The 12,628-nt window shown below is 48.7% G+C and overlaps 1 protein-coding gene across 3 annotated transcripts in view; it reads right to left on the reverse strand.

The window, feature by feature from the left end:
- Positions 1 to 1,107: 1,107 nt before the first annotated feature.
- The window catches only part of HAGH (hydroxyacylglutathione hydrolase), a 20,165-nt gene continuing 8,644 nt past the window's right edge, over positions 1,108 to 12,628 (reverse strand). Inside the window, exons 7-10 of one of the 3 annotated variants that reach the window (XM_024759467.1) lie at positions 10,531 to 10,634; positions 10,117 to 10,218; positions 2,113 to 2,192; positions 1,108 to 1,400 (exon numbers count right to left, since the gene is read on the reverse strand). In XM_024759467.1, the coding sequence (XP_024615235.1) occupies positions 1,301 to 1,400; positions 2,113 to 2,192; positions 10,117 to 10,218; positions 10,531 to 10,634 (386 nt within the window). In that variant the 3' untranslated portion in view covers positions 1,108 to 1,300. Of the gene's footprint in view, positions 1,401 to 2,112; positions 2,193 to 10,116; positions 10,219 to 10,530; positions 10,635 to 12,628 lie in introns of those variants that run through there. The other 2 variants (XM_024759466.1, XM_024759468.1) reach the window with 2 other exon arrangements.

Raw genomic sequence — 12,628 nt, forward strand, 5'->3', positions numbered from 1 at the left:
CTTGAGCACCCGGCTCAGCGAGCAGAGCCTCGCAGACCCTGGGTCTGTTCTCATCACAGACCAAGGCAACATGGAGAATCTCCAGATCCAGAAATGAGTTGGTTGAGAGGGCTCCCCGCAGCCCTTCCTGCCCGCACCGTTCCCCAGTCTCATCCCGTCCTCCTCGCGCCTCGGGGCCCTGGATGCCCCCGTGACCCTCTGGGCCCACCCTCCCCATCCCCCCAGCTCGGACCTCCCGCTGGCTCTGCCTGAGATGTGAGGTGGGGTAACCAGGACCAGCCTGAGACTGCAGGAGAGGAGCCAATTCCCAGGATGGCCAGCCAAGAGCAGAAGGAACAGCTACAGAGCAGGGACACCACATCACAATCTCAACAGCAGGCTCCCTGCACACTGCCACCAGGAGGAAGGACTCCGGGCCTCTCCCTGCCGGGGGCCCAAGAGGCCCGCCCCCAAGCAGGGGCGGCGCAGTGCCAGCAGTGGTGCTGACGCCACATAGGCGCCCAGGGCAACCCCACCGCACACAGATGTCCCCGCATCCCTCCCGTCAGCTCCTCTGCCCACACGAGGCACAGTGCCCCACACTGGTTCCTGGGAACATCCCCGGAACTGGCCAGCCTTTACAGGGACGAGTGTGCAGAGCTTGGAGCTCCTCGGGTACCACATGCCACAGCCTCCCAGCCTGTACTCTCCCTGCGCAAGCCCCCAGACCCAGACCCACACTGGAGGCAGCTCTTCAGCATCACCCCAGCCCAGGTAGGTGCTCTGGGCCTGCCCCGGCCCTGGAATTCCACTGCACATCAACACAGACATGAGAACATGATGATGTCATCAAACATGAGAGAATGACTTCCTCTAGAGGTAGCTGGGGGAGGGGGTAGGAGAGGAAGGGGACGATGCCAGGTAAGGGGAGTGTGCCCCTCCCAGGGGCCTTCTTCTGGTAAGCACAGACTTTGAACCAGGGCGTGCCGGCCTCACTGGGGGCAGGGCGGGTACGACTCTTACTGGGGCATCATATGGGGCTCACACGGCAACTATGGGGGCCCCATGGAAAGGCTGGAGACAACACAGTCTGCAAGCAGAGCTTCCGGGAATAAACACTTTCTAAACTTCTTCTCTTATAAATATGTATTAGAACATTTTATACCACAAGCAAGATGCTCTGAAATTAATTTAAAATTAAACTGAGACTGAATTTCCTGCACTCCTAGCCAGAAATTCACCTAACACATCTGAATACACAAATGTGGTTGAAGGCTGCAGCTGCAGCAGCAGCCTTGGACACCCAGGCCCCGCAGCCACCTCAGTCCCGCGGCACCTTGAACTGGTCCTTCTCTTTGCGGATGGCCCTCATGGTGGTCACAGGGTCCGTCTCACCCGCATGCTGCTGCACAGTCTTCTCCCTGCGGAAGCCAAGCACCAGGCGGCAGGCCGCACCCTGCACCCGTGGGCCCACCACCCCTCCCAGGGCACCAGGGAAGAAAAGAGCCTGTAGGAGGCGTGACGTTCTTAAAAATGAAGTGCGACAGCCAACGGCCAACTCAGGTGTTTCTAACTGTGGGAAATATGCTGGCCAAGCCAGTCCTGCTGGTGACCTGGAAAGCGGGGACACCAACTCCACGCTGGCATCTGGCACTGCCCAGTGCCTAGAGGCTCCCCAAGCACAAGTCTCGTCCACCTATGGATCCAGACTCCAGGGTCAGAAAGAACCCTACACCCTAGCCAGGGCGTCAAGAAAAGCGTCCCCCTTTAAGAAGAGGTGTCTCATTCTTTGGCTACACTTTTTTTTTTTTTTTTTTTTTTTTTTTGCGGTACGTGGGCCTCTCATTGTTGTGGCCTCTCCCGTTGCAGAGCACAGGCTCCGGACGCGCAGGCTCAGTGGCCATGGCTCACGGGCCCAGCCGCTCCGCGGCACGTGGGATCCTCCCAGACCGGGGCACGAACCCGTGTCCCCTGCATCGGCAGGCGGACTCTCATCCACTGCGCCACCAGGGAAGCCCTGGCTACACTTTAAACAGAGATTTCAGGGCAGCCTCCTCTCCCACCCGGGCTCTTCAGGAGTTGGGGTGGTGGAGGCAGAGATGCCCGAGGACAGCGTGGGACCCACTCCCTCACCTCACTCTCATGAATGGGTTGTAGGTGAACTCCTCTGCAATGGTGGATGGCACCGTGGGCTCCCCGATGCTGTACTTCTCCTGCAAGAAAAGTGGGTCCCTTTAATGCGGAAACTTCTAAAGCTGACACTTCAAAAAGCCTCCTAATGGTCTTCCAATGTCGTCCGACTGAGAAGATAAAGTGAGCAGTGGGTCAGTACCAGGACAGGCCCTTCCCTGCCCGTGGAGAAGAGATGTGAGTGCTCCAGCTGCCACCAACAACCTCTCTCCTTCCCTTGCTGTCTTGGAGGTGCAGGGGCACAAGGAGCTTTCTTTTCATTAATACAGAAGTCATAACTAGCAAAAATGCAGAAGACAGAAAAAGAAAACATAGCCCTACCCTCAAGACAGCATGTGGGTCGTGAGAACCTCACTGCCAGGAAGAACAGCAAGGCAACAAGTTCCCGGGGTCCCTCCCCTGCGGTGACAGCCCCCCCCGAGGGCAGCTCTCATCACAGGGTGTTCAGGCAGCTCATGACCTCCACTCAGGACCAGGATGGCCTTGCTTCTAATCAACACTGACCAGGGCAGGCGGAGAGAAGACGCATACTGGGACATCTGGCCAACTGTCCACTCCTATAGAAATGCCTACAGGAAGGAGGTCAGAGTTAACAGCTGGGGGTTTCCACCCTGCCCGCAGCCCCTGCCCTGCTACTGCTGGGCTCACCCTGAGGGCCACAGGGCCAGTGATTGGACAGCCACTGTCAGCACCCACACCCAGACTTCCTGACCATCAGGGGCCCTCAGACCCAAAGGTCCCAATCCCACCCACACTGTGAGTAGTGGCATCGAGAAGTAATCCTTTAACCGCTGGAGGTGGGTCACGTTGGAGTCTGGTGGGAGGTCAAGATGAAGGCTTAGGGACTTCCCTGGTGGTGCAGTGGTTAAGAATCCGCCTGCCAGTGCAGGGGACACAGATTTGAGCCCTGGTCCGGGAAGATCCCACATGCTGCGGAATGACTAAGCCCGTGTGTCACAGCTACTGAGCCTGCGCACCACAATTACTGAAGCCCGTGCCTAGAGCCCGTGCTCCACAACAGGAGAAGCCACCAAAATGAGAAGCCTGCGCACACCACAGCTACTGAGCCTGCGCACCACAATTACTGAAGCCCACGTGCCTAGAGCCCGTGCTCCACAACAGGAGAAGCCACCAAAATGAGAAGCCTGCGCACCACAATGAAGAGCAGTCCCCGCTCACCGCAGGTAGAGAAAGCCTGTGCAGCAACGAAGACCCAACACAGCCAAAAAATTATTTTTTTTAAAGAAAGATGAAGGCTTATTGCTAATCTCTGAACTTTCCCTTCTGGTGAAAACAAGCATAGAATGTTTTATAATATTCCCTGCACTTCCTCCGATATTCTCACTCCTCCTAAGAAATCTTCCTCCACCTTTTATGAAGGAAGAAAACCACTGAATTATTCTAAGGATAATTTTAAAACAGGTCCTTGTAGGCATAGTTGGGGGAGTGTAAACTGTCATAACCTTTTGGATTATCTATTAAGATGAGCGTTAACATGCAGAGACTTTTCCTACAGAAGTATGAAGCACACAAATGTAAAGACTTACATTTGAGGATGTTGTTCACTGTAGCACAATTTATAAGAGCAAAAATGTTGGAAACTCTAACTGTTCTCCCTAATTGTATTGGTAAAATGATTTACGGTTGACGTCCACACATTAGTATGTTTTACTTATTAAAAAGAATGAAAGTAAGATGGATAAATAGGCAGTGATAAAATTAGTAAAATGTTACTAGAAAGGTGTTAGGTATATGACTGTTCACTATGAAATTCTTTCATCTTTTCTGTATGTGTGAAAATTTTCATAATAAAAAGTTGAAAAGGCTAAAAAACAGTTTTAACACAGTTCAGTATAACCTATGTGTCAAAGAAGAAATCACAAGGGATATATTAAAATATTTCAAATTGAAGATAATGAAAATAAAACATGTCAAAATTTGTGCTGCTAAAAGCAGTACTTGGGGGTAAGTTTTTAGCTTTAAGTGCTTATATTAGAAAAGAAAAAAGATCTAAAATCAATGACTGGGACTTCCCTGGTGGCACAGTGGTTAAGAATCTGCCTGCCAGTGCAGGGGGCCATGGGTTTGAGCCCTGGTCTGGGAAAATCCCACATGCCATGGAGCAACTAAGCTAATAATTATAAAAATAATTACTTTTATTAAAAAATAAAATCAATGACCTTGGGTTCCATACTAAGAATCTATAGGGCTTCCTTGGTGGCGCAGTGGTTGAGAGTCTGCCTGCCGATGCAAGAGACATGGGTTTGTGCCCCAGTCCGGGAAGATCCCACATGCCACAGAGCGGCTAGGCCCGTGAGCCATGGCCGCTGAGCCTGCGCATCCGGAGCCTGTGCTCTGCAACGGGAGAGGCCACAACAGTGAGAGGCCCGCGTACCGCCAAAAAAAAAAAAAGGAAGAACAAAACAAATCCAAAGTAAGTAGAAGGAAAGAGTTTTTTAAACTTTATCTTTTTAAGAACAGAAATCAGTGCAATGGAAAAACAAGGAAAATTAAGGCAAAAGTTGTGCTTTTAAAAGATCAACAAAATTGATAAGAACAATGAAAAAAATTGGCAACATCAGAAATGAAAGAGGGGCAATTACTACAGATCCAACAAATATTGGCGGTGGGCGGCAGGGGGGTTGGCGGTTTAAGTCATATTGATCTAACAGTAAAAGCTAAAATTATAAAGGTTCCAAAAGAAAGCATAGGAGGTTTCTTTGACCTTGGCAAAAGCAAAGATTTCTTAGATGGGAGATAAAAAGTATGAACCACAAAAGAAAATTAATATGCTGGACTTCATCAGAATTTAAAATGTTTGCTCTTCAAAAGACACTGTTGAGAAAACAAAAGGCAAGTCACAGAATGGGAGAAACTATTCACAATACACATATCTGAAAAAGGACTTGTACCTATATACTTAAAAAAAAAACATAATTCAATAATAAGAAGCCAATCCAGTTTTTTAAATAGGCAAAAAATCTGAACAAACACTTCACAAAATGGCCAACAGGCACATGGAAAGATGTTCAACATTATTAGGCACTAGGGAAATGCAAATTAAAACCATAATGAAATACTACTACACACCCATTAAAATGACTAAAATTAAAAAGACAGACAATACCAAGTGTTGTTGAGGATGTGGAACACCTGGAACTCTCATACTTTGCTGGTGGGAATGTAAAACAATACAGTCGCTCTTTAGAAAACAGCCTGGCAGTTTCTTTACAAGTTTCAACTTGGGACTTCCCTGGTGGTCCAGTGGTAAAGAATCTGTCCTGCAACGCAGGGGACGTGGGTTTGATCCCTGGTCAGGGAACTAAGGCCCCACATGCCATGGGGCAACTAAGCCCGGGCGCCACAACTACTGAGCCCGTGCGCCTCAACTAGAGAGCCCCACATGCCGTGAACTACAGAGCCCATGTGCTCTGAAGCCCATGCGCCACAACTACAGAGAGAAAACCCCCATGCCACTAGAGAGAAGCCCGTGCACGGCAATGAAAGATCCCACGTGCCGCAACTAAAGACCCAATGCAGCCAAAAATTAAAAATAAAATAAATTTTTAAAAAGACTGAACAAGTTTCGACTTAATACATACACCTAATACAACCCAGCCATTCCACTCCTAGATATTTACTCAAGAGTAATTAAAACATATGTCACACAAAGACTTGTACACAAACGTTCATAGCAGCTTTATTCACAATGGCCAATAACTAGAAACACAAATGTCTATTGACAGGTGAATGGATAAACAAAATGTGGTATAACCAAACAAAGGAATACTACCTGGCAGTGAAAAGGAATGAACTGATACATGCAGCAACATGAATGAATCTCAAAATCATTCTGCTGAGTAAAAAAAGATGAAAGAGTACATACTGTATAGTTCCACTTATATGAAGTTCTAGAAAATGTGAACTAAGTTCTAATGGCATACTGGAGCAGGGCAGAGAAAATGAGGCATGAGGAAGTTCTGGGGGGTGATGGAAATGTTATGTATCTTAAATATAGTGGGAGTTAATTGGTATATACGTCTGTCAAAATTCACTCAATTGTTCACTTCAAATGGATGCAATTTATTACATGTGAACTAAACCTCAACAAGCTTGATAAAAGGGAAACTATGAAAACTATGCCAGTAAATTTGAAAACCTTGATGAAATGGACAAATTCCTTGAAGATACTAGTTGCTAACAAAACTGACTCAAGAAAATATAAAAATCTAACAGCCCCACACAAATTAAAGACATTAATTCATGTCTTTATGTCTTTATGAATTATGTCTCATAATTCATAACAAAAAAATCTTTCCACAAAAAAGAATTCAATGTCCAGAAGGCTATGTCAGTGAATTCTAACAAACACTAAAGGAAGAAATAATAACAATCACAGAAAAACTCTTTCAGAAAATAGGAGGAAGCACTTCCAACTCATTTTATGAGGCCAGCATTACCCTAATATTAGACAAAGACATTACAAGAAAATAAAACTACAGACCAATATCCCTTATGAACACAGACACAAAAACAGACACCATGACTAAGGTTTATCCAGAAAGCAAGGTTGGTTTAACATCTGAAACCAAGTGATATACTTCACCAGATTAAAAGAGTAAGGGAGAAAAAAAATGTATGATAACAGATGAAGAAAAATCATTTGACAAAATTCAACACCCACTCATGACAAAAACTCTCAGAAAACCAGGAATATATGTGAACTTCAACAACTTGATAAAGAAGACTTACAAAAAACTCACAGCTAATATCATACTTAATGGTGAAAGACTGAATGCTTTCTCCCTAAGACTGGGAACAAGCCAAAGGTGTCCACTCTCACCATGTCTACTTAACACTGTCCTGACGATCTTAGCCAGTGCAACAAGGCAAGAAAAATAATTAAAAGGCATATAGACTGGAAAGGAAGAAATAAAACTATCTTTTTTTTTTTTTTTTTTTTTTTTTTTTTTTTGCGGTATGCGGGCCTCTCACTGTTGTGGCCTCTCCCGTCGCGGAGCACAGGCTCCAGACGCACAGGCTCAGCGGCCATGGCTCACGGGCCCAGCCACTCCGTGGCCCGTGGTATCTTCCTGGACTGGGGCACGAACCCGTGTCCCCTGCATCGGCAGGCGGACTCTCAACCACTGCGCCACCAGGGAAGCCCGAAATAAAACTTTCTTAATGTTGATGGCATGATTGTGTGCTAAGGAATCTATGAAAAAGATGCTAGACTAAAATGAGTTAAGCAAGGTCACAAGGAAACAAGGTCAAAATACAAAAATCAATTGTATTTCTGAAGACTATCAATAATCATTTACAATAAAATCTAAAACCATGAAGTCTTTAGGGATACATTTAACAATATGTGCAAGATCTTTACCACTGAAAATTACAAAACACTGCTGAGAAAAACTAAAGACCTTAATAAATGTAAGGCTATATCATATTTATGGAAAGACGCCATATTGTTAGGATCTCAAGTCTCTCCAAATCTTTTGTTACAACACAATCAAAAGCCAAGCTGACTTTTTGTAGAAATTAACAAGATGATCCTAAAATTTATATGAAAATGTAAAGGACTTAGACGAGCCAAAATGAATTTCAAAAAGGAATAAAGTTAGAGGATTTATACTACCTGATTCTTAGATTTACCATAAGCTACAGTGATCAGGACAGTACTACTGACGCAAGAATAAGTCATGTAGATCAATGGAACAGAATAGAGTCCAGAAGTAGATTCATGCCCACATGGTCCATTTTATTCAGTAAAGATGCCAATGAAGAAAGGCAAGTCTTTTCATCTAATGGTGCTGAGCAACTAGATGTCAATATGCAAAAAAGTGAACTTCCACCCTTACCTTACACCACAAACATTAACTTGACGTGGACCACTGACCTAAACATAAATTTATATAAACATAAAAGCTAAGACTATACAACTGCTAGGAGAAAACAGAGGACAAAGTCTTTGTGATGTAGGGTTATGCAAAGATTTCTTAGGACACAAAAACCATAAAAGAAAAAATTAATAAACTAAACTTTACCAAAAGTATAAACTTTTATTCTTTGAAAGACACTGTTAAGAAAATGGCAAGGCAAGCCACAAACTGGGATAAAATATTTGAGATATATATCTGACAAAGACTTGTTTCCAGAATGTATAAGGAATTCTTACAACTTTAGCCAGCAGAGAAATGGAAACTTAAAAACTACAAGCTACCACGACACACCTATTAGAATGGCTAAAATTTAAAAGATCAGTAATACCAAGTGTTGATGAGCATGTGGATCTCCTGGAACTCATGCATTGCTAGTGAGGATTCCAAATAGTACAACTTATTGGAAAACAGGTTGGTAGTTTCTTAAAAGTTAAACATACACTTACCACACAACCCAGCAATTACACTCTTAGGTGTGTTCCCACAAGCAATGAAAACGTGTCCACACAAAGACCTGCACACAAACGTTCACAGTAATTTTATTTAAAATAGCAAAAAACTGGGAACTACCCAAGAGTCCATCCAGATGAGTGGATAAACAAGCTGTAGTATGTCCATATGAGATACTACTCAGAAATTTTAAAATCTCGAAAACCTGCTGAGTAAAAAGAGCCAGATACAACAGAGTAATGTTGTGTGATTCTGTTTATATGAAAATCTAGAAAAGAGTAATTTATAGTGACAGAAAGCAGATCAGTAGTTGGGGACTGAATGGGGAGGGGCAAGGAACCTTCTACGATAGTGGAAATGTTCTCTATCTTGATTGTGGTGGGGCTGACACAGGAGCATATACTGTCAAAATTCAAACTGTATAATGCTCACTTAAAACAGGTATGTTTTATCGTATGTAAATTATCCTTAAGCAGATAACCATGAAAAGAATAAGCTCAATATGTTTGGACTGCTATGGAAAGAGCACTAAGACCCATTATTAAGTGACAAGGATGCCACAAAATAACACACAGGATGAGTTTTTTATATTAAGTATTCTTATGTGCACACTGTAAAAAAAAAAAAGGAATAACATTTATCAACCTATTACGGTAGTGTCTGAATTTTTATAAGTATTATTTTGCAAGCCCACCTCGCAAAATTGATAAAAGATGCTTGATAAAAACAGGTGACTTATGAAAAAAAAAAACCTATGAGGGGCTTCCCTGGTGGCGCAGTGGTTGAGAGTCCGCCTGCTGATGCAGGGGACGCCGGTTCGTGCCCCGGTCCGGGAGGATCCCGCATGCCACGGAGCGGCTGGGCCCGTGAGGCATGGCCGCTGGGCCTGCGCGTCCGGAGCCTGTGCTCCGCAACGGGAGAGGCCACAACAGTGAGAGGCCTGCATACCGCAAAAAAAAAAAAAAAAAAAAAAAATTGTAAAAACCTATGAGACCATTCCTCACTGAACTCAGCAGAAGGGAGCCCAGCACCTGAGGACTCCCAGGTGTGTGTGTTTCTTACTAACACCATTTCTCAGTGACTGAACACAGACACCTGAGTCCAGGAGAACGTCCTCAGCCCAGATGCCTGCAGCAGCATTTCCAAACCCCCCCACAGAAGATGCCTCCAGAACAACACGCCAACCCCTGGGCCGAGCCACGGGGCATGTTGGGGGCCATGTCTGAAATAAATGCCTTTCAGACAAGCAGCCTCTAGGGTGAATCCACTGCCCACAGACAGCAGGGAGGGGCTGGGACCTGCTGCTTCAGCCTCACCTGGGCACTTGTTGAAAATGCAGAATCCCAAGCCCAGCCCTGACCCACGAGTCAGAAAGGATCTTAAGCAGACAACCAGGGCTTCTTGCTCCAAGCTGGGCTGTCTAAACCCTGCCTCGCCCACTGCCCAGAGGAGCACTTTCTGCCCACTCTGAAGCGGGCACCATGAACTCCGTGCTCCTGGGAAAGTGGCATCACGGTGCCTGACCCCAGGACGCGCCCAAGTGCATCACGCTCACCTTGGCCCAGGCCAGTTTCTCCTGGATGGCGGCATTGCTGGGCTCCACATGGCAAGCAAACTTGAGGTTGTTGATGGTGTATTCGTGGCCACAGTACACTCTCTGGGGAAAAAGCCAAGCCCGCCAGCTCTGAGAAGACTCATTAACCCACCCTCAGCCCCTCAGAGACGGGTGTGAGGGAACTGGCTGGTCCTGGGGGCAGCACCCACGAGACGTCCCTCAGGACAAGGACACGTCTTGCGTGTATGTTAAATGACAATGAAAAGTATGCTTAAAGAAAAAAACACACTTCCAGAAGCAATGCCTCTACCCTCCTGCTCCTCCCAAGATGCAGGGGAGACCCCAATGGGGAGAGCCAGCAGGGTCCTCCCACCACCGGGTGAGCGAGCGGGTGGCAGGTGGGGCAACGCCTACCGTGTCTGGAGGGAGCCGGCCCAGGACCTCGAGCAGGGCTTTGTACATCTCATCCGCTGTCCCCTCGTAGAACTTCCCGCAGCCAGCCACAAACAATGTGTCGCCTGCAAGACAGGACAGTGTGGAGCTGGAGGGGCTGTCAGCAGTGCATGCCCCCTCGAGGGCCGGGGCTTTGCCCTGACCCCTGTGCTGACTGGGCCACAGCCCCAGACCTGACCTCCACCCCGAAAGGGCCCAGGGATGACCCACGAGTACTGGTTTCCACCCTTCCCAAACCTTTTCCCTCAAGTTGCACTAACTGGCACCGCCAGGCCCCAAACAGCTGTTCAGACCCAAACCTTAGAGTCACCCTGGCTGCTCCCTTCACCGCCCAGTCCTATCAGTCATAGCTCTGAGAATCCCCAAAACCCAGCCCTTTCCCCCACCCATCCAGCAGCCCCCTCCCAGGCCAGACCTTCCTGTGACTTCCCTTACTCCCGACAGCCAGCACCATTCTGTAAGACCCCCATGATCTTGCCTGGACCCTCCAGGAGCCCCTCACGCGGGACCACAGCCCCCATGGGCCCTTGAGACACGGACCTGCCACCTCCCAGACTTGCCCCCTTCCTGCCACAGCCCTACCTCCACCTGACACCCACCAGGTCTCCACGTGCTGCTTCCCTCCCCCAAGGCTCTTCTTCCCTGAGAACGGGCTTCATGCCCAGCAGACACACATGGCACATTTGTTCTCCAGGCCCCTGGGTGGGGGAGGGCCTGGGACCCCACAATAGGGAGCAACAATCCCCCTCCACCAGCATTTGCCAGGCCTCTTCCCAGGGAGCTCCAGGCCAGGCCAGGCAGGAGCCAATGCCCACCCAGTGGCCATGGTGCAGCACTGTCCCCTCAGAACAAGACCACAGATGAGAGAGTTGGGTAGCCCGTGAGCAAAGCCTCAACACGCAGGACTGGGGCTATGCCCTAAAGGACCCCTCAACCTCGTGGTCTGGGCACCAGTGAGAGGCCAAGGAGAGCCCAGAGGACAGGCCGTGAGCAGGCACAGTAGGCTGGGGGGATCTGGTCCTCCCTCCAGGGACCAGCAGTACCTGCTGTTTACACACCGGAATTTCATGGGCCTCCTGCCACAGGGGCTGGGGAGCCAGCCTGGGCCTCCTCCGTGGGGCCATGTCCTCAACCAGCAGGACACTGAGAGACCCAGGGGCCCCCACGTCTCTCCCTGGCAGTGGGACCACCATTCACCTGCACCCCCAGCCTCTCGCTGACTGCTCTCCACCTTCACCACCAGCTGCTAAGAGTGCCTGGAGGCATCCCTCCCCTACGCAGGCTGCCCCACCCCCAGGCTCTACAGAGCCAGCCTTGCCTCTCCTCCCTGCACACTGGGCCATGGTTCTAGCATCGACTTCAGCCTCCATTTCCCCACCGCCACCACCTGAGCTGCTCCTGGCGCTCACTGCCATGAGTTCCCAAATCTGAGGTCCCAGATCCTGACCTCTCAAACAGACAACCCACTAGTGCCATCACAGCACCCTGCTCCAGGCCTGCCCCCCCAGACAGCCATCCCATCTTCCTCCCCTGCTCTGTGGGTGCCCAGTCCTGCCCACCACGTCCCAGGGCCACATGCACACCCTTCTCTGGGCTGTCACCTCCTCTGCTTGCATCCTTTTCCCTTTGTTCAGCTCACCCCAGAGGAGAAGGGAGTGGGGCCATGGGTCACTCACATCCGAGCTCGAGGCCTGGAGCTGCCAGTCACCTCACCTCTGGACGCTGCAGGTTCCTCAGCCATGCACACAGAGGCCAGCCGGGGCCCTGCTGGACTGCCCTGCTCCCCTGGTCCTCACTGCTGATGCCCCAGGCAGCTCAGCTTCACCACTGAGGACCCTGTGTGACTCTCACCTATTTAGTATAAAAGCTACCAATTAGATAACGCACTCCCCTGCCGGCCACTGTCATGCAGACTAGAGAACAGCATGTGCAGGACATGGTCCAGGGCCTGCCTGGCGGTAACCAGCCCTCCACACCTTCCACAGCTGGCACTCGGCTTCTAACATGAGCGCGGTCCAAGGGGGCCACCGCCACGGGCCCGCACAACCCTAGGCCCGGC

This window comes from Neophocaena asiaeorientalis, unplaced genomic scaffold (genome assembly GCF_003031525.2).
Source record: "Neophocaena asiaeorientalis asiaeorientalis breed wild unplaced genomic scaffold, Neophocaena_asiaeorientalis_V1.1 scaffold254, whole genome shotgun sequence".
Taxonomy (NCBI): Eukaryota; Metazoa; Chordata; class Mammalia; order Artiodactyla; family Phocoenidae; genus Neophocaena; species Neophocaena asiaeorientalis.